At 50.7% G+C, this 21,871-nt stretch overlaps 1 protein-coding gene across 2 annotated transcripts in view; it reads left to right on the top strand.

Moving 5' to 3' along the window:
- Nucleotides 1–21,871, top strand: part of OSBPL10 (oxysterol binding protein like 10) — a gene marked incomplete at both ends in the record, with an annotated part of 223,312 nt that overhangs the window by 195,901 nt on the left and 5,540 nt on the right. For both annotated transcript variants that reach the window (XM_084248144.1, XM_084248145.1), the window contains 3 exons: nucleotides 7,225–7,374; nucleotides 16,468–16,945; nucleotides 21,642–21,828. In XM_084248144.1, the coding sequence (XP_084104270.1) occupies nucleotides 7,225–7,374; nucleotides 16,468–16,945; nucleotides 21,642–21,828 (815 nt within the window). The remainder of the gene's footprint in view (nucleotides 1–7,224; nucleotides 7,375–16,467; nucleotides 16,946–21,641; nucleotides 21,829–21,871) is intronic.

Consider the following 21,871-nt stretch of genomic DNA (forward strand, 5'->3'; position numbering starts at 1 on the left):
CCCCCCCCCCCCCCCGGAGCCGCTTCCTTCTCCCTTCCAGGGTGTGTTTTATTTAAAATTAACCTTTCTGCAGGTCGGCCCCTTTGCTCGGGAAGAGCATCTGTCCTTCCAGTCTATGAGAGCCAAGTGTGGTAAATGTGTGTGTATGTGTGGTTAGCGCAAGGAAGCCAGCGCGTCCACTGCGAGGCGGCAGAAGGATTGTGATGTCAGTGGCGACCAACTCAGCATCTCCAAAATGGCAGCTGGGACCAGCCTGCTGTGTGGACATGCTTGGACCTGAATCTGTTGAGGATAAGAGCCAACTTCTCAACATCGAGGACTCCCTACTACACTGACCTCGTTGTACCTACCTCCAGATGGCAAGATAAGGTACCCTAAATCCAGTGGTGGCCTTCACGGCACAGGGGGTCGCCTGGCTTTGGATGTGGCCCCTCATAGAGGCTGGTACATGTGAGGTGCCTTCAGCAGCTGCCCTGCAGCAGGGCCCCGGGCCGTCAGCTGTGCAGGACGCCCCCCGAAGACATGTGTCCAACATCAAGTTCTTTGGCATGACAGCTGGCCGGTGGAGGACGACCATCCATTCAACTGAGGGACACCCCACCCAACCAAGATGGCCTACTTCTGGCGAATCAGAGACAGGCATGCAAGAGATGCTTCAGGAGGAGAAACCCCACCTGTGCTAAGTGTGGGAAGGACAGTAGGTCATCCGAAGCGGCCGCTTTACGTTCCTATGACGAATCTTTATGTCTGTGTGTGTCCTCAGGGGAAATACTTCTCCCAAGCATGTGATAGTGAGTGCCTTGCACTTGGGCATCATGCAATATACATTTCTTACTGGGGAATGAGTGACAGAAAAGCCAAGTGGAATTTCATGGCCATCTGGCCATCTTTGTATGCCCCAGGTTTTGCTGATATTATTAGTTTATGTACCAAGATGGACTGGACCTTCCAGTGCAGCTATGCCAGTTTCCGTGACCTCGGGCTGTCAGACGGGGCTTCTTAGGATGTAAAACAATGGCTAATGTGATGATACACTGTGAAGATCAAGTGATAATTGTGATGATTTGGCTAAATATACCTGTACACATTTAAGTTAAAAAAAAATGACTAGAGATAGAAGGGGGAATGACGAGAGAGAGAGCCTCGGTCTTATGGCTTCCCTAAATGCCATCAACAGTGATACCATTATCACTAGATCGGGGGAAAAAAACTGGTCTAGTAAGTTGATCCCAGGGCATTTGTACCTGTAGATGCTTCGCTCCTTGCTTTTCTTCCTGTGGTCACTGATTGTTATTCATCCCCTTTGTTCTGCGTTTACCTGCTCTAAACTCTCCATGTCTCAACTTGACACGCTTAATTTTCCTGGAAACTCATTTTTTTGGTAAATCAACTTCTGTTGGCTCTTGTGCCTGGTGTCCAAGCATGCACTTGCCCTGGTGGCCATTATTACATGTTGTTGCATGTCCTGTGTAGTTGTTGGAATTGTGAAGTGAGTCACATTGGATATGTCATCCCCTAGTTACTCCTTTGCCCTGCCGCTGTCTATCATGGCGTTCCTCATATTGGAAAGTATGAGGCTGGTGCTTTGGGCTTCTCCCCCACTGCCCATATCAGTATCAGATATTTATTCTTTTGGACATGATGGGTATCCCCACTTTACTGTAAAGGCAATGTCTGGATGTCTTTCGGTCCTTGTCATTCAATACCAAGGTCAGTTCACCCCAGTGCCTCTGTGCCAAGGTGACAGTGTGGGGGCGAGGTGCCAGGCTTTAAAAATGATTGCAATATGCTGACCGCTGGAAGGGAAGCTGGTGTTCGTTCTCCGCTGACTTTATTTTCTGTCCATGGTCGGGCAGATTTTCAGGATCGTTGCAGATTACTTGAACTCGGTGGGCTATGTTTTTCATAATGTAGATTTTGTCTACTTCTGTAGAATACCTATTCTAGGATGCTTATTTGCTTGGGCAAAAGATGTCTGTAGGATCCCACCCTAATCCTTGCAGAAGCAGACCCTGTCACCTGCGTGTTTGTGATTTAGGGGCTCTGGCATGGAAGAGCTCCCTGTACAAGACTGTGAACCCACAAGCTCTTTTAAAAAAAGATTGGGTGGTGAGCCGTCATATGCCTCTCTCCTATCAGCTTGAATCCAAGGATTCGGTCTTCTGAATCAAGGCACTAGGTTATTTGACATTTACAAGTAAAAGGGACATTAATAGATCAAGCTGCTTATATGGGTCCCAGCTCTGGGCGGGACAGAGTTAAGAAAAGCCATGTCACTGTGAAGATGGGTTGGATGTCCACACTCTGGGGAAGGCAAAGCAGGAGTGGGGTGCTGGGAAGGGGAGTAGGCTGAGGGGCGTGGGTGGAGTTAAGCCTGTGACAGGCCAATGGACTCTGAAGAAAAATATCTGTTTCATGGTTTTCCTAGACTGATCCAACCTGTAGTTATATTGCATCTGTGTATTTAATAAAATAGATTGGAATTTCAATTGCTTGGAATTTGCATTTGTATTGAAGTATTAAGATTTTTGCTGAAAAGCTGAGATGAAAGCAAAGTTCGAGGTCTCCCCTATGCTGTGTCCCCGTCGGGAGACTGTGAACCCACATAAACCTAACATAATACAATTTACGCGTTTGCTTCTGGCTTTGGCGCCAGCCAGAATCTCATGGGTGTTCTGCTTCCTACTAGATAAAAGACAGCAGGTCCTCAAATAATGTTTTGTTCAATCTTTCCATTACAACATTGGTAAGAAAAAAATAAAAACAGCCCGTGTTGAATGAGATGGCTTTCTTGGGAACCTGCTTTTACTATGTGTAGAGGTTTTTGATAAAGGCAGAGTCACATCTGCAGATGCTGCAACCTGCTTTCCACCCTAAGTTTTCATTTCTCTTGTGTAATCTCTTACCCTCTGGCTCTTGAGAGGCCCGAGGTCCGCCCAGGGGCAGGTGTCCTTTCAAGAACCCAAGGGGAGCAATAGGAGTGGAGAGGAATTATCACCCCCCTCCCCAGCCCCTCTGCATTTTTAGCAGACTGCTCAAGCAATCAAATTAACATCAGATTAGTAGGAGAAAAGAACACATTTAATTACATCATATGAGGACGCTACATGGGTGTTGATTCTAAAACCAGTGCAACAAACGACAAAGTGCAGGCCTCTGTCCCAAGCTGAGTGATGGCTGAGGGACCTGGGGCTTTCAGGAAAGAGGAAGGACTCATACGACAAAGACAGAATGCTCTGAAATTAGCTGTTGGCTCTGCCATTTACTTAGGTTTCTCTGGTAGGAGTGTGATTCCCGGCAAACATTCTAATTCTGGCAGATACCCCAATTTTCATTCTTCTAGGTAGTTATGGGAGTGGCCAAAGTTTCTGTTGAGCCCAAAGGGCCTCGATTGACCTCAGCATGATCCACATGCCAAAGTAACCCATCTTGGGGTTGCATTTCCTTCAGTTCCTCTCCGAGGAGGAAAAATGCTCAGTGACATACTTTTTATGCAGATATCAAGGGTAGTAACGTATCTTAAGGAGTATCCGCAGGACTCAAATGAAGAACCCTTGTCTGGGGCTCAGGTGACAGCTGTGTCACCAAGGTGTGTTCCTAACCCCCACCATCCCGCCGCCTACCCTTGAAGCTTTTTTTTTTAATCCATCAGATTTACTTGTCCTTCCCCTCATTTGCTAATAGGTATGAGTCACTTGGTTTTTTTTGTCACACCATATGCCCTGAGGTGCTCATGTGGTAGAAATATTGAGTCATAATTTTTGTGTTTATTGAAAAGCTCATTTTTCCAATGCCTGTTTCTCTTTAAAACCTATTCTCATTCCATTTCATCTTCAAGTTTGTGCACATTTTTATGACTGGGCTGGCTCATTGGCACAGATCTCTGGGGGGCGGGAGATGTGTAGGTTTGTCTTCCTTAAGCCTGATGAACTTCCTCAGCATTCTAAACCCATTTCTCATTTTATGTTTTCTTGGAGGAACATTCCCCTGCCACCTTTGGTCCCTCTACACTTTCCAAAGCAGAAATCCACAAAGATTAGAGGGTTGTGGGCAAGCAGAGGCACCAGGAATAAAACAGAATTTTTTGAGAGAGGAAGGGTGAGTGTGGATTGGCCCAGGGGCTTGATTATGGAAATGAGCACTTAGACAAGGTGACAGTTTCAGTGTTTTCAATTTCACTTTAATGTGGCACAATCAAGGGCTCCTTTGACCCTAAAAGGGAGGGATTTTTGCCTTTACAATCAAAGCCTGGCTCATCAAACTCCCCCCCCCCCCCCCATTTCTTGCAGAACTGCTAATGCTGGGTGCTTTGGGGATGTGGACACATTTATATTGACATTGCCAGCTGGCCTCTTTCAAACTGAGGGCCTGTTAAATGTTCTCACCTTTTTAATCCACCCCTCCCTCCAGCCCCCCATCTTGTACCCACGAGGAGGATCTGTCTCACTTTTCTGCCAATGGACTGAGTTCCAGGGTGGGACTGTCCTTCAGCCATTCACCAGCAATGTGATAAAAGAAATCAACTTTTTTTCTGTTTAACCCTGATTATTTACTTGAGGTTAGAATTTGTTTGCAAATCATAAGGAAAAGGGCAAGTTCTAAGAAGCCGTGGGAGACAGAAGTACTGCTGGATCTGTGTTTGGGTGCTGGGCACAGTTGCTAAGGATGTATGCCAACAAGGGAGTGTGCCGGGCTCCCCCAGGGCCTCTCTTCTCTCGGCGGGACTTCAGGGCCCCTGGGAGCTCTGGCCACCGGTCTTGTTGGAGTGAGTCAGCCTCGGGGCCTGTGTACCAGCCTTGATTCTCTCTGCTGGAGCAGGGTCTGAGAGGCGTCTTCAGACACGGGGAATGCAGCTCTGATGGAAGCGGGAAGCGCTGGAGAGGGTGTGTGCACGCTGCTGCAGCCTTAGTGTCAGGGGGTGGGGTCTGATGGAAGGTTCCTGGCTACTGGAAGTCGGGGACAGCTGGACTTAATTTTCAAGGAGGGCAGACAGCAGGGGGAGGCGTGGTCCCCGGAGGTCTGTCAACACGTCACACGAGTGTGTGCGTGGGTGGGAAGGAAGGAGGTTCTCCATGTGCTGGCTTGTGGGCATGTGGGAAATCACAGTTCAGGAGCAATCATTGCATTCTTTGCTTCAGAAAGCTTTTGGCAGCCTCCCTTGACCTATTGATTGGTTTAGTTTGCAGTCAGGACTTTGTGAGAACAACTAATTTCGAGCAGGAATAACTGCACTCAAAATGTAGCTACCTTTCTTAGGGCGGATGTTTGAGGACTTTGCTTCCCACCTGGCCCCCTTGGGGACAAGATGACAGCTTTGATTTTTTTTTTTTTCGTCCTTTTTCCTCCCAAACCAAGAGGCCCAGGCCTTGCCCTGTCTTCCAAGCTGCCCCTGGGTGGAGGGAAGTCAGCAGATACAGATCACGGCCACCAGGCCACCTCAGAGAAAGCAGCAGCAGCAGCCCCTTGCCCTTCGAAGGCATCACCTCTGCCTTCAGTGGCATCTGCTTGGAAGTGAGCAGGCACAGAGAAGTGAGACCCCTGCGCACTTTAAAACTAAAATCCAGAGGAGGGGAGAGCAAGGAGGACAGGCGGGGAGCTAGCCCTGCTCCCCTCGCTTCAGCTGCAGTGGCCTTGGTGCTGCAGGCACGGCAGATGGGGTGTCGGTGAGGGAAAGGCAGGGTGACCTCAGGGCACTGACTAAATGCTGGGGTCTTGTCCCCGATGTCCCAGTGGAGAATGGGGGTAGCCCATCTCTCCCACACTTCCCTCTGCTTAGTCTTCTCTGAAGTAGGATGGGGTTGGGATCTTTAGTTCTCTTAATATTTCTAGAAAATCAACTTGCCAGTGAGGTCCCATAATACACGTGGGGATGGGGCTGGAGAATCTCGTGGCACGAAATGGAGAACTTGACTTTTGGTAGGGGGAAGGGCCTGGAGGCTGCACGAAGGGCTCCCCGGCCATCTCTTCAGGACTGGGGTGTTTCCAAAGGTGACTGAGAATCACTTGAGAGGTATGTCAATGGAAAATGTCTATTTCAGTGGAAATTTTGAAATGCCTGTCCCAGGAACACTGTTTCCTCCATGGAGTGTGGTAAGACATGGTCAGCACATGGATGAAAGGCTGGACAATCACTAAAATACCCTTGCATGTTAGAATTGCCTTTAGATAACACAGGGTGCTTCTGTATAATGAGGTTTATAAATTACTAGTTTCTCTACAGGTATTCGGGGAAGCTTGTGGCCTTTGATTGTGAATACCTTTGAGTTCCTGCATTTCTGCCTATGAAGTGTATTCGGTCTGACATGTCATGAGTAATCAGAACCAACAGTGCTTGCCTTTAAGCGCATACCATGAGGACATAGATACCTGTGGATCAGTAGAGGGGTTACTTCTTTCAGCAGAATTCCCAGGGCAACTTTGCATTTGGGCCAGAGTTCCTAATACTTGGGCATTGGAAAATGTGCTCACTGATCCCCCTGCACATGTTGTTTATTAACTTGCCTGTTTTCTATGTAATTTGAAAAATTGGAATCAAGCGCTTGAATGAATAAACTTGCATTGGGAAGAACCGGGCCTGTTGGCAACCACAAAGCTCAGCATCAAATTTCAGAGTTTTGCCTTCCATTTCCATGTCTTTCTTCCCAAGTTAATGCCAATTCTGAGCCTTGTACACCTGCTATGGTGATTTTAATTGATGTAAGCAGAAATTGACTCAGTAAATTTTCTCATGAATCAGGTAATTTCCCTCACTCCCAAGGGTATCTGACTTTTGCTTATAAGCAGAAAAATTTATATTAGATAGATATAAAGCGTCCTGGGTTTCATGCAAGCCGATAGGAGACATTGTTTAGGAGTAGTCAGCATAAGGGGGTCTAGACCCATCTGTGTACATATATTAAAGATTTTTGAAAGTGGAGGAAGCTTTTGTTAGGGAATGTCCTTAGGTCAGAACTAACAGGGGCTACTGGGAAAGATGAGAGGACATGTGCAGTAGCTAAAGCATCCCCAAAAGGTCATGCATGCACCTCCCCCCCCCAAAAAAAAGCATCATCTTTTGCCCCCTAACCAATAGGACTAGTTTATAGATAACACTTCTTGGGGGTGGGGGGTGGGAGGTGGTAGAGCGGACTGGGCTCCTGCCATTGCTAAGCGTGTGGGTTCATACACTGTGCTTCTGACTTGTGCTAGGCCGGCTGGTGATTTGTATTGATGATCTTTTTTTAGCCAAACTCAGGCCCTGAATTGGTTTTGTCCGAAGATGAAAAAAGTGACACTGAAGATCAGGAGGAGACAGAACTGGGCGTCATGGAGGATCAGCGCAGTGTAATTCTTCATCTCATTTCACAACTCAAACTTGGAATGGATTTGACCAAGGTAGGTTGGCATAGCCCACCGGGTTTGTGAACAACTACATGATGGTGTCTCCACCCCGCTCCCCCAGCCTTCCCTGCTCACCTTCTCCTCACTGTGGTGAGGTTGGGAAAGTGGAGGGGGAGAAGCCAGAATCGCGGTCCAGGATAGATGTTCTGGGTTTCACTTGTTACATGAATGCTTGGGGTATGAGCCTTGTGTTTGATTCTCTGGAGGTCTGCAAAGGCCAGGAGAGCAACAGAAAAACGCAGGAGATGATAAGGAAGATTTAAGGCGGGCATTCTCTATTTCCTGTTGTGTTCTTGAGAAGATTAAAAAGGAAGGAACAAGGAAAACGGGAAGCCAGGAGTGAGCCCGCTGTCTGCCTGGCCACAGCCTGCTGACTCGTTAGCTTTAACAGCTCGCCTCCAACGGCCAACCTTGTTAGGAGCCGGATCTCACTATCCACAAGTAAAGAAGGAAACCTGCTGGTTGATAAGAGTGTGACTAGTACCTCCTGGTGCTGATTCTTGTTGAGGAATTTCCTAAACACTAAAGGCAGATTGACAGCTGCCATTTGTTTCAGTTATCTGTTGCAGAGGAACTCACTACCCCAAATGTGGTGGCTTAAGACAATAACCAATTTCTTCATAGTTCTGCAGTGTGGACTGGGCTCCTCTGTGCGGTTGTTCTAGTTTTGCCAATAGCTGGTCATGTGCCTGTCATCAGCTCGTGGGTTGCTTGTGGGCTGGACTTGGCAGGAACAGCTGAGCCTTTATCTCTTTCCTTGAAATCATTGGACTTTTCTCTGCCCATGTATCCTTCCCACATTGTGTCCAGCTGGGTAGTCAGACTTCTTGTGTGGTGACGTGACGTTCCTAAGAGGTCAGAAGTGGAAGCTGATAAGCCTTCTGAGGGCTGAGACTCCAAACTGGCACAGTGTCACTCCCATGCTGTTGATTACAACAAGTCACATGGCCCAGATTGAAGAGGGGGGGATTCTACAAAAGTGTGAATTCCAGGAGCTACATTTTATCGAGAGTAACCAGTGTAACAGACCACCATTCCCCACCCCTGAGAAGGGGAAGGTTATAAATAAAACAGATTGGAGAAGTTGGTGAATGTCACGCATTCAAACTTGGCGCTATTAAGTGTGAGATACCCACCAGCAGAGAAGGTGTAGGCAGTTGGGTATAGGAGACTGAGTCTTGAGTGAAGGTCAACAAAGAGGGTGTCCAAGGCCACAGAATGGGAATGAGCTCCTCAAGGGGGTGAGCTGTAGGGGAAAGCAGTCCCACCACTGAGTCCTGGGATACTCCAATATTTAGACACCAGGAGATGAGAAGGATCCAGCAAAGGAGATTGAACAGGGCCAGCCAGTGGGTAGGAGAGTAACCAGAGAATTGTGATGTCATGGTGGTCACACAAAGAGAGTGTTTCAGGAGAAAGGAGTTTTCAGCAGTGATGAATTGCTACTGATGGGTTAGAAAAGATCAGACCTGCAAATTGCTTTTGGTTTTGTCAAGTCCTGATCGGAGTGGGATCAAAGACAACGAGAAGAAATTGCTAATGCGGTATAGTTTATTCAAGGCATTTCAGCATAAAAGGGTAGCAGAAAAGTGGGTGGAAGCTGGAGGAACATCTGGAATTGGGAGACTTGGTTTCTTCAGGCACTGGAATACTGATGGAAATGGTTAGGAGAGGGGGCGGAGCTGGCTGCAGGAGCTGGGGTCGGTGAGCAAGGATTCAGTGCACAGGAAGAAGAGTTGTCCTGAGAGTTCATCTACTGTAGCAGAGGGCCGGCAGAGCAGAGGGGTGCGGGCCTTGGGGATTACTGGGGAGCCCCAGGTTGTTAAGCACATGACTTGTCTTGGAGAGGAAAAAGGAGGTAGGATTGCCACCCGCCAGCAGGGGGCGCTTATGACTTTTAGATCACAATTTTAAAGTGAGACCAGTTAGCACATTGTCTCTTTATCTCCAGGTAAGTTGAGCTTCTAGTTTTAGGCTTGGGGAGCATAAGGAACTGGATTAAATCAGAGCTGAAGTCTGTTTTAGCACAAGGGGTGGGAGGGAAGAGAGAGAGAGATAGAGAATAATGAGTGAGAGTGAGGGGGTGGCTGGGAATTAAATGTCAATTTGGACTCCTGGCTGTGGAGGGAAATAAGGCTGCCGAGGCTGCCAGGGAGGAGGACTATATAGGGTCAAGGGGCTGTGTCTCTTGGTTAGGGCTGGGGATGAGACTGAATGAGCTGGACATGCAGGAGCGGTGGGTAGAAAGTAGAGTGCTTGAATTTGAAGTAAGGAGGGTGTGGTAGTTGTGGGTCCATATGGATTCCCACATGAGTTCTTTTAGTTTTTATTTTTTTAAGAATTTATCTACTCATGCATGCAAGAGCCGGGGTATAGGCCAGAGACGTGGGGGTTGAGAGGATTCCCCAGAGACAGAGTGGGGAACAGAACAGGCAGACTGACTGAAATACACTGCTGAGGGGAGCAGCGGGCGAGACAGGTCTGCTGCGCCATGTGGGTTGCTCCCTGGCCGGCCGGGGATCGAACTCGTGCTGCAGAGGCTGCGGATTGCTTCATAGTGCGGTGTTTCACCCCTTGCGCCACCAGGGAGGCCCTCTCACATGCGATCTTTCGGGGATTTAGTCTAAACTCCAATTGAAAGATTCAGATGGGAGAAGATCTAGAACAATGGAGTCCTTCCAGAAGGTACATCTGATTCCATTGAGTAGCTGGGACTTGGGGGATGCAGATTGTGGTTAAAACACTTACATGGCAGAGTTGATTGGGCTGTCCCCAGGTAATGAGGCTCCTGATGTGAGGATACCCGGTGCGTAGCCCATCAATCAAGGATATGTCAGGCAAAATTCATACTTTGAGAGAAAAGCTTGCTGAGATAATTAAGTGTCTGTGATCCCTCACACAATTGTTTAAATTGTTTCAGTCGAATAAATTCAAAAATAGATCTTGACACTCCATTTTGCACATTCTAAATCAGCAAGAAAATAGTAGATATACATTTTACTTTGAAGGTATGGGGTGAAAATGCTACCTCCACCCCTGCTGATTGCATTTTAAATCAATCCCATTTTAAGGGCAAAATGTATTGGCGGCATATGCCCAAAGTCATAGGTATGTTCCCTGAAATAAAAATGTAAATTGTTTTCAAGTTCAATAATGAAGAGATACAAAAATAAAAATAATACATGCATAGCCTAGGGCACGGACAGCAAACTTTTCCTCTAAAAGACCAGATTAAGTATTTGTGGCTTCGTTGTCTCTGGTGTCACTATTCAGTGCGGCCATTGTTGGCGAGGCAACCTCGTGGAAAGAGGGGTGTGTCTACGGAACTACTTGTAAAACCAGGTGGAGATTTACTTCATGGCTGCGGTTTGTTGACCCTGGTAGAGAGACTCAGGCACACAGACATCCGTGTGCTAGCTGCCTGGTGGAAGGGAAAATACAGAATCATCACCCGCGCACACTCAGCTGTCCCGTCCTCCCGGATCCGGCCGTCTGCTCTTCCTCGGCGGTTAGCAGTAGCCGGTGGCTGTCCTGCTGTCTCTCTGCGACTTCGTGACTTTTGTAGACAATAATAGAGTGGACATTTTCAGCTCAGGGCATTTTGATGCTATGGGATTATTAGGTTAAGTTTCCAGGGGTCGATATGAATGTGCAGAGGTGAACATTGCTGTGTTCAGCTCCTTCTTGTAAGCGGGGGGATTTTATGAAAAGGGCTGGAAGGCCCAGGATTTACCCCGAGAACAGTGCTCCCACCAAGGCAGAACTGGGGATATTCAGGTTCACCCACTCCCAGGTAGAGAGCTCTAGCTCTTCTCGCCATGGCTTTTTCTCAATATGCCAGCAAGCTCTTGCCAGTAGCACTGGGAGGGACCACCCAGGTGCCCCACGCTGTGTTCTCAGGACAAGGACTCAGATAGGCGAGTGTAGATGAGCGTAGGGAAGCAAGGTCTTCTGTGCAAAGGTGACCATCTAGACACTGGACTCATTTTACACTCTTAATTTGAAACTTAACAAAAAACCTAGGAGCGTGGAGTTCTTGTTTTGCCCATTTTATGGTGGAGAAAAAGATGAGCTTGCCCGAGGAAACAGCTGTAGCTGCCAAGAGGTGAAGCTCACTTCACAGCTCTCACTCTCTTCTGCAAGCTGAAGTCTGGGACTCTGAGGGGGACATGGCTCAATTTCAACAGATATATCTCTGTTTAGGTAGTAAGTATCTTCTTGGAAAAACGTTTATTTCAAACTCTCCAATAATTTTTTTTTTAAGATTTATTTATTTATTTATCCAAGCACTGGGTACAGTCGGAAGCGCGGGAGGATGAGAGAATTCACCAGAGCCAGAGCGGGGAGCAGAGCAGGCAGAAGGACCGAAGTACACTGCTGAGGGGAGCAGCGGGCGGCAGGAGAGGTCTGCGCGCCATGTGGGACCCCCACTGGTGGCTGGGGATTAAACCGACACTGCAGAGGCTGTGGGCAGCCTCGCAGCCCAGCGCTCAACCGCTGCGCCACCAAGGGAGGCCCTCCAATAATTTTTTAAACGAACACCTTTCCTTATGAATTATTGGGTTGGGGGTGATCATTTCCCTTCTAGCCTTTTAGGTTCTTGACTGAGACGACTCCTCTCCTGGTAATGAAGAGAAAAACAAACATGTTAAATAACATGTATGCATGGAGAGAGCCAGAAGAACTGAGTAACTCTGAAATGGAGTTATTTTTTCCAGGAACTTCTTCCAGCTCTGACAAAGACACCGCATGGAGCTTCCATCTTAGATACCAACTCTAGCTAAAGACAAAAGAGATAAAAAGAGGCTGTTAGGAAGGACTCAGTAAATCAGGAATGTCTGTTTTTCTGATCTAAGTCAAGGCCTTCTCTCTTGACAAGAGTTTCTAGAGATTTGGTCATCTCTTCCTGGTACAGAGAGGTGACACCCTTACAAATGATATTTCCCCTATAAATATGAATGTTTCTTACAAAAGAGTAACTTTTCAGTTTTCAAGAGGTTTTCCTTTGCCATTTCTTAACTAATCAGTTCAAGATGTTCCTCGTACTAAAGAGGCGTATTTTGGCATGGCTCATTCTCCCCTACGGTTCTACACACCTTGAGACAGGTGTGGAGGGAGAATCCAGGGAGCACCCTAGCCTGTTGCTAAATAAAGGAAGCTTTGGCAGTGTGAATAGCTACCCCTTATTTCGTAAGGCTGGATTTCTGTACTTCCCCTGGTTTTCATAAAGGATTACACAGATCAGTCTTAGTGGGTGGCCTCTCTTCTCCTGCTTGTTTGCACTGGGTGGGTTTGCCAGTCCAAGGGCAGAGTATTATGAGGGTAATTCTCAAGGTTAAGTTAATTGTTTCTTTGAAGAAAATTGCTCTTGTCTTGCTTTGCAGAGGCTTGCTGTGTTTCCTTTTGGGGGTAAGGGACACTCATTCTTTGTGGGGTCCTTTGCCTTTCTGCAGGGGAGAGCATTCATTTTGGAGTTTAAGAGCCCAACGGATTTAGTTGTTCACATCTCGATTGATGCAACTTTAAATGTGATTACTCTCTGAGCCCTGAGTGCAGATCTTGTCTTTTTTCCTTTCTCCGAAGTAGTTCATTGTCTTAATTATGTTAATGGGAGAAGAGGCAGCCTTTATTGATGGCTTCATAAATCAGCTGTAGTGATTTCAGCCATTTGGATGCCATCAGTCTGAACAAGGGACCATCATTCACCTCTCTGGCAGAGGCAGACAGTCCAATTAGCACACATCCCTTCTTGGCTCTGTATCTGCGGCATCTACCACCCATAAAACAAGATAAATGACTTATTTGCAAAGGTAGCAAAAAGAAGAAGAAGAAGAAGAAGAAGAAGAAGAAGAAGAAGAAGAAGAAGAAGAAGAAGAAGAAGAAGAAGAAGGCCAGGGAGATAGTATGAGAGATGGAAATCGGACCAGAAACCTGCTTTAATGAAAAGTGAGACATTTTGCCCAGTGTTCAAGCTGCTGGTTCTGGAAGGTGCTGTTCCGGTATTCTGCAGACACCCCGCCAGGAGATAAAAGGGGGTCCAGTCACTGCACTTCCAGCTCATTCGCCTTTCTCTCTCCAGGCACTTTACTTTCTCCTGCGCTGACAAAGCCACAGCAATTTCTAAGAGCAGAATCGATGCCTAAGGTTGGACTTACCGCCGGCAGGTCTGCAATTGCAGGAGGGTTGTCTTTGAAAATGGATAAGTTCTCCGCTGTTGCATCCCTCGTAGCCATTTTTCTCCCTTTTCCTCCGACTTTGCTTTTGCACCTCTCTCCGTCTGCAGCAGCAGTGCGAGGGGCGTTCAGGGAGCGCCCATGCGTCTTCCCCAGTGTTGGCCGGTGGTCAATTTTTGCCGCTTTGCACTTGCCCCTTCTTCTTACGCGCTCCTTTTCTCTCCTGCCTCCTCCACGCCCCCTCCCTCTCCGCGCTCCCTCCACAGCCCCGCAGGTTTGCATGTCTTTACTTCACAGCGAACCACTGGCGAGCTGGCAGCGATTGTGGCAGCTCTCCCCCGGATCCATCCGTGAAATTCTCTTGCACAATGCATTTGTCATGTTTGGGAAAGTTAACATCCGTAGGACACTGTTTTGTCTGTGGCGCAGAGGAACCTCTCCCTGAATTGTCCCGATAATGCCTTTTATAGCGTGAATAAGATGAAGAGAATGTGACAAAGATGGGGGTGCAGTGGGGGTGTGAAGGACAGGTCTGCGGTTTAGCCTTGGGCGCAGGAGCTGCTAGAACACGTTTCATAGACGAGGTGACCCTTGAAAGAGAGAGAGAGAGAATGTGGGTGAGCTGGGGGCTGATGGGGGGGGGCAGAGAGGAAGGGATGATGTGACAATAGAGGGAGGGAGACTTCCTTTTTCGTTGGTTTCTGGCTGTAGTGGTGAAGATTGAATTGGGCCTGCCAGGAAGCTGCAGCTGCTGTCTGCAGAGAAGGGGCACCACGCCCATCGTTTCTTAAATGCCGGTGGTGCCAGCGTCTCCTCCTTCCCACCTGTAATAGTCAGGGTAGTTTGTCATTCCAGGAGGAGTAGAAGGGACGAGAAGACGGGGCTCGTGTCTCACCCTTTCACCCGTGCTACCTCCTGCTCCCCCTTACTAATCCGTGATGGGGTGCCCAGCTGTCCCGGTGCTTATGCTGAGTGACCTCTTATCGCCCTAATAAAGAAGATGAGGGAAAGAAAATGTTCTCGTTAACCAGAGCAGAGAATCGTGATGTCAAGGGTAATGGTTAGAACTGCTGGGGGGTGTCGGGAGCCCTCAAGTTCCCCGCCTGCTTTTGTGCCTGGCGTGGCGCCTTCCCGCCCTCTGGGCCCTGGCACTGCAGCTCCCTGCTGGTGCCTTTGGGTCTCCTGTCCAGTGCCTTGGAGTTCTGAGTGGTTTTCCTTTTCCCAGTTAGTTTTAATCCCTCAGTTTCTGAGTTCAGAAATGTTGGCTTAAGTTAAGAAAATGCCTTTTCCAGAGTCCATGGTGACAGGGCAAATTGTGTAGCTGCAGCTTCCCCTGCAGCCTCAGTCTCAGGCACACAGTGAATTCTTACTGGCCAGAGGGGCAGTAGTTGCCACAAAAGCCCCTTCAGTGCAGAGAAGGGGGCAGGGTACACCGAGGCCGGGGCGTCTTCTCTCGAGTCCGTCTGTCAGGCTGGCCACCCTCGGGGAAACTGCCCCCGCGTCTCCCTGGCGGGCCTCTGACCAGAGGCGCCCCTGGGCCCTGGATGGGAGAGTTGGAAATGGGTCGTTTCGGGGGTGGTCTGGGGACACAGACGTGTGTGGCTTCCTTTTTCACTGATTTGGCCTCGCTGACCGGGCGGGTGTCCCGGGGGAGGGCGAGGGGCCGGGGTGGTGCGCGTGGGCCACTGCCCGGCGGGCCCGGGTGAGCCTCCTCGGAAGAGCACAGGGAGCGCTGCGCAGGGCGGCCGGTCCCCCAGAAAGAGGTGGGAAGGCAGGGTGGTGGCGTCTGAAGGCTGTTCTGTGCCAGGCTGAAAAACGAGATGATAATCATTAATTTGTGTCGTCGTGGTTCAGATAACTTCCCCCCTGGGTTATGGAAGTGAAACGAAAGATAGTCGGAAAGTCTGTAAAATCGCTCGGTTCTTTGCCGGGAGACACATGTTAACATTCGAGGCCTTTTTTTGATACTTAGATTATGTTACATTTTCAGATTCATACTAACTTACACAGCTACATTTCCGCTGACATAACTTTAAAATGAAAAATAGAAACGCATTATTAAAAAGAGAGCAGCCTCCTCTCTTCAGAGGCCTGGGCTTTCTCTCGTTTCCTCCGAAATCTCTGTGCTTTGTCCCCCTCGTGTCTGTCCAGCTCTTCTCTCAAGACCTCTGTTCTTGACGCCTGCGTATTGTCCGGGCACAAAGGACGCCCTCTGGTACCCCTCTGGTTCCTCTCAGGCTGCACAAGTCATCAGGGCCGCATCAGAGGGGCGCGCCACGGCCAGACCATGAATTTAATGACTTGTGGATGGGGAACTGACATGGTGGCACGTTTTAAAGAATAATGGAGCAGACGAGGCACATTTACACCCTGGGCTTCGGGGCATGAGGCATCAAGGACAGAGGGGGAAGACAGATGACAGACAAGTGGGGTGAGCTCATCCTTACTCTGAGAGTAGAAAAGAGATTCTTAGTTTACAGTTTACTGATAAACTTAGAACTGGATCAGACCCCCGAACTACAGACTTCCGGGTCGTGGAAGGGAGAGCAGTGATTGCTTCTTCCATTAGGAAGAGGGCAGACACGGGGCATGTTGATCTCTCGGACTAGGGAGGGGCTGAGGACTTGGGCAGGAACAGAAGCTTCTCCTACCTCCAGGCCTCAGGGCTCTCAGGACTGTGCACTCTGAGTGAGGTGATAGCCCTCCTGCGGCTCCCAGGACCCGGACTCGCCTCCAGTTCCCGTACCACACTGCTACGTGGCTGCTCTGGGCCTACTGAGAAACATCTGCCTGACCCTTTCTGGGGGGTCTGACCCCACAGTAGCCGCATCCTTCATTCGGAAGGGTCTTAGCAAGTGAAGTGGAGGCTTCGCTCCAGATGTGTAAGCCAGACTTGGTCTTCTCCCGAATGCAGGTGGTGCTCCCCACGTTTATCCTGGAGAAGCGGTCTTTGCTGGAGATGTACGCGGACTTCATGGCGCACCCCGACCTGCTGCTGGCCGTCACCGCAGGCGCCACGCCCGAGGAGCGGGTCGTCGGCTTCGTGGAGTATTATCTCACCGCCTTCCACGAGGGCCGCAGGGGGGCGCTGGCCAAGAAGCCCTACAACCCCATCATCGGGGAGACATTTCACTGCTCCTGGGAGGTCCCCAAGGACAGGGTCAAGCCGAGGAGGACTGTTCCCCACACTCCCACCGGCCAGGAACACCCGATGGCCGACGACCCTTCCAAAAGCTACAAATTAAGGTTTGTGGCGGAGCAGGTGTCCCACCACCCGCCCATCTCCTGCTTCTACTGTGAGTGCAAAGAGAAGAGACTGTGTGTCAACACTCACGTATGGACCAAAAGCAAGTTCATGGGCATGTCCGTGGGGGTGTCTATGATAGGAGAAGGTAAGCCATGTCGCGCCGGGGGCGGGGGCTCGTCCACAGTGACGTCTGTGTCCCCGCTAGGCAGCGGGGGTGCTGTGTGTAGGGGCCTTGTCGTTCTATTTGGAATGAGGGCTGGGTCGGCGGCCTGCGGGGAGCAGGATGGCTTTGATATTTTGGAACAGGGCCCCTGTAGATTCCCAGGGGGCCAAGGTGAGGGACTAGGTGGGTTGCAGCTATCGTCCCAACGCGCGGCCCCCCCACCCCCCGGGCCCTGCTGGGGCGCGCTGTGCGCACGTGGGTGCCCACCCCCGTGTGCTGGGGGTTGTTTCCTTCCCCAGCTTTGCGAGAATGTTCGAGTTGGCTCTGGGTCTGTGAACACATTTTTATTCATGCTCCTCAGTGTTCTGGCTCACAGAAAATGAGGATAATGGTGCTGTTCAAAGCCTGCACATAAAAATTCCCAAGGCAAATCTCTGGACTCTGTGCTAGAGATTCGGAAGCAAAAGCAGAGTTTCATCAGCGCATTCATGGGTTGCACACGCGCGTCTCAGCCAGTAGCTGTGCATGAAGTGTGCTCATTGTTTGGAGAAGCCTGGAATAACCTTTGTTAAATTCAGGCATCCATGTGCATGGTGCGTGGACTTGTTTTGAGTCACACATCCCTCTGCGGCTCCAGGGCTGAAAACTTTCTTCCCGTACAAAATTCCACCATAAAATTTGACTTTCAGTCTCGGGGAGTATGTGGCTCCTTGGAAGTCCTCCCGAATCCATCAGATGAAAACGCCTTTCATCACTGGCACGCTTTTCTTAAGCACCTACTCGGGGCCAGGCACTGTCTTGGGGTCTGTGCATAGTTGTGTGAACGAAACAGGCAAAGCAAGTTTGTCTTGATGAGGCGCCTGCCCTCCCGGGTCCGCCCGTGTGGTGTCTGAGGAGGCGCGTGCTGTGGAGACGAGGCAGGGAAGGGGCCCAGGGGCCTGGGAGGGGGCGTGGGGCTTCAGGATGGGCTGGGGGAGCCGGCGGCAGGGAAGGCCTCACTGAGAGGTGAAGGGGTGAGAGAGACAAGCCCTGAGGATGACCAGGGGATGGTGAGGCTGGCAGAAAGAGCAAGGCAGGGCCCCCGCTTCGCATGCATGGGAGTGAATGTGGAATTAGTGGCGGTGGAATGTTGGCTTTTAGGGTTTCTCCAGAGGTACAGGCAGGGTATTGGAAGCCTGACTCTGAATGGAGAAGACAGACCTGATGGGGGTGTGCTTCAGGCGATGGCGAGGGCGGGTGTTTCTTGGCGGCCTCTCTGATTCCAGTGGCCACTCACCTCCCTGGGTGAGCTTGGCTGCCCTTCTCCCCGAGCAGCGCTGCTTGGGTTCCAGCCGTGCGCAGGTCCCAGCAAGCGGGTCTGTCCAGGCCGAGGCGCCTGTGGAGCCGCGAGCCAGAGTGGGGGGTTGAACACCCGGGGTACCTGACTGCAGAAAGCTGGGAGGGTAATTCCAGGAGAGACTGATGCTGAGGACCTCCGTGTGGTGGGAGGTTTAAGTTCACGCCGATCTGTCTGTCCAGGTCTGGAGCCAGAAGCGGGGGTGGCATCACTCTTGATGGTGACTTCCCGGCTGTGCCTGTGGTGCCAGGGGCCTGCCCAGTGCCCCGAGGCTTGTCCTGTGAAGGCGGCCGTCCCCTTTCTGCAGAAACAAAAATTGGTATTGGGAGCGCCCATCTCTTTCCGTTTAATTCTGTTATTCTGAATTTCCCACGTGAATTCTTGGAGGATGAAATATGTTTGTTAGCTGGGGAAGGGAGAGCACCGGGCAGCTGGTGCTGTGGGTTCATGCGGAGCCACGTGGGTGTCATCACCTGCACCCTGGGCAGAGATGCGGTTGCCCGTTTGTCATCTGTCCGCGACAGGGTGGCGGAGATCAGTCCGTGGCTTTATCTGTTCGCTTCTCCGCTCGTCCATTCATTTGAATTGTCACCAGCCATGGCGGGGCCAGATGGAAATCCTGCCCTGTGTGCTCGCGGGCGGGGAACTCCACCGGAGCGTGCAGCCCTTGGCCTGCCGAGACCAGTGATAGGGGGCGGAGCCAGGCAGGAGCGCTGTCACTTAACGGGGTGAACCTCAACAAGAATGGGGTGTTTGTGTGAAGGCTTGGAGGAGAGAGCACGCCCTGGGTGGCCAGAGAAAGGGTGTTTCAGGGCAGGAGGCGTGGGAGGCCCTCAAGTGGAGTGTGTTCCCGAACACACCTGCTCTGATACAGAGCACGAATACATTCCATGAACTTGTTGATTGGGTTTGAAATAATGCCCCCCCGCCCCCCCCCCGCCCTCCTTTTAACAACTAGATCTTGGAATTTCGAACATAAATGTATGGGCTTCTCTCTTATTGCCTTGAGGCTGTGGCATTATAAGACGCCTCACTCTGCCTCGGGTTCATTTAGGTTGCAGTTCGGAGACCGACCTCTCCCTCGTCTCCTCAGGACTGACTCTGAGAGCCCCTAATTGAGGCCCTGACCTGTCACCTCTGCAGCCTGGTCCATGGGCAGCAAGGGCGCTGCCACTCAGCATGCCACCTACCCTGGGGGGAGCCCGGGCGCAACTGCTCTTGCAACCCACTCCCCCTAAAACTCCCATCAGCGCCCAGTAAATGGCTCAGCCTCTTAATTGAGTCTGTGGGGAAAAGCAATTAATTCCAGCAAGAGCAGCCCACGGTGCTCCAGATGCCACAGCGGCCGGCGCTGGCAGGTGAATTCCCCAGTTTCTTTCTGAGACTCGCTGCTTTCCAGGGTAAATGCCCCGCCAGGGTGGTTAGGCTCCTCGGCTTGAAACCAGATATGAAATCATCTAAAATTTATCAGTTTGAAAGTCTTAATGCTTTGCCTTCTGCTTACTGGGAAATTATGGAATTTAAAAAAGGAAAATCTTCCAGTTTCAGGACTAACCTTGGCCTGGAAGGGTGGATTGTTTGGTGTTTTCCAGTTTCTCTGGGCTCTTAGGCTCATTTAAAAGGAACTTTCATTTGTGACCCCATTTGTAAGTCTAATTTTACTACAGTCTCATTCATATTGGACATTTTTGAATGCAGCTCTGTAAAAGAGAGTGCTGAGGAGGCGTAATTACGGGGGGCTTGAGGAGAGAGGACAGCCTGACGGGTTTCCAGAAAAGAGCCAGACGAGTGTGTAAATTGAACCTGGGTTTGGAAGAGGGTTTTCCAAAGAGCAGTGGGAGGGCACTGCCCACATGTCGCTTATCATGCCTCAAGGGCTCACCCCTCCCTCCACAACGCTCTCCATCCCAGGAGGAAATTACCACTGTTCAGAGTCTCTTTAATGAGAGAGGACTTAGGATGATACAAGCCCTTGGCGGGGAGCGGGGAGGGGTTTCAGGAGGGCTTTGTGCTCTTAGCTGCGCTTTAGAGTCACCTCAGCCTTCACCACAGCCTGGTGAGGTACATGATCCTTGAGTCACAGATGAGGAAACTGAGGCAGAGTTTGTCATCACCAGGCTGGTGAGTGACAGAGGGCTTGAAATGATCCTCTGAGGTCTCAGCCAGGTCCTAAAAAGATTTCGTGCCGTAATTTCCATACACATGGGCTGGAAAACAAAACGAAACACCGGTGTGCAGTCCCGCCTCTCAAAGTGTTTTGTGAAAAAGGCCCATTGTGTGTTGCTCACAGCCGCGTGGTCCGTGCTGGAGAGGAGCCTGCTGACAAGACTCAAAAATGACGGGCCCCGAGGGACCTCCAAGGCAGGACCAGATCTCAGCATAGGAAAACGGGTGGCCCATCGGCAGCACTTCATGCTCCTTGTGATGCGCGCCAGGAACTTCCAGAAGCCCCGGGCAGCGCAGCTTTGTTTCTTGTTGCATCCCAAGGTTGGGCATCAGATCTGGCCCTTGCACCCTCTGTGCTGTTTTCTGTGCCTCTGGGTCTCTGCCAGTTACTCTTGATACTGATGTCACGGACTTAACTGATGTGGGGGGACCTCTTGATCCTCCTCTTGGGGCATCTTGGGTTTGCTGAGGGGCTACAGGGCGGCAGAGCCGAGGGGGAGGTCTGACTGATTTAGGTCTAGTCTCTGATCAGCCAAATTCTGATTTGAAATTCAGAGTTTCTACTTCATCTGATTTTTTTTTTAAAGATTTATTTATTCATACAAGCACTGGGTGCAGTCAGAAGCATGGGTTGGTCAGAGAATTCACCAGAGCGGGGAGCAGAGCAGGCAGACTGACGAAGTACACTGCTGAGGGGAGCAGCGGGCGGCAGGAGAGGTCTGCGCGCCATGCGGGACCCTCCTCTGGTGGCCGGGGAGCAGCCGGGGATCGAACCGGCGCTGCAGAGGCTGCGGGTAGCTTCGCAACCCACCGCTCAACCGCTGTGCCACCGGGGAGGCCCTCCTTATCCATTTTTAAAAGCTGGAAAAATGACCACGTTGGGTGCTTGTGAAGCCCAAGCACAGAAGCCACCAGGGTGCCTGGCAGCCAGAGGTGTCATGTGGGGTCACTGACCCCACTCCTCGCTCCTCTCTCTCCAGGGAGGGCATCCCTTGCTTCCTCTAGCCCCGTATGTCTGGCCCAAGGACAGAATCCTCCGTCCTGAGGCCTATGGTGCCCTTCATAGTTGCCAGGCCCAACAGAGGGAGGGCAGGCCCGTGCGGGATAGGCGTTGAGGTGCCCGGTAGGGAAGAGATCTCCCGGGGCGGGTGCCTGACTCTTCCCTCTCCCCCGGAGGTGTGCTGAGGCTCCTGGAACACGGGGAGGAGTACGTGTTCACCCTGCCCAGTGCCTACGCCCGGTCCATCCTCACCATCCCCTGGGTGGAGCTCGGAGGCAAAGTCAGCATCAGCTGCGCCAAGACCGGGTACTCGGCCACGGTCATCTTCCACACGAAGCCTTTCTACGGCGGCAAAGTGCACAGGTAGGAGGCGGCAGGGGCTCCACCTGTCTTTCGCCGCCGCCCT

This window comes from Talpa europaea (assembly GCF_964194135.1).
Source record: "Talpa europaea genome assembly, chromosome: 11".
In the NCBI taxonomy this organism is placed as follows: Eukaryota; Metazoa; Chordata; class Mammalia; order Eulipotyphla; family Talpidae; genus Talpa; species Talpa europaea.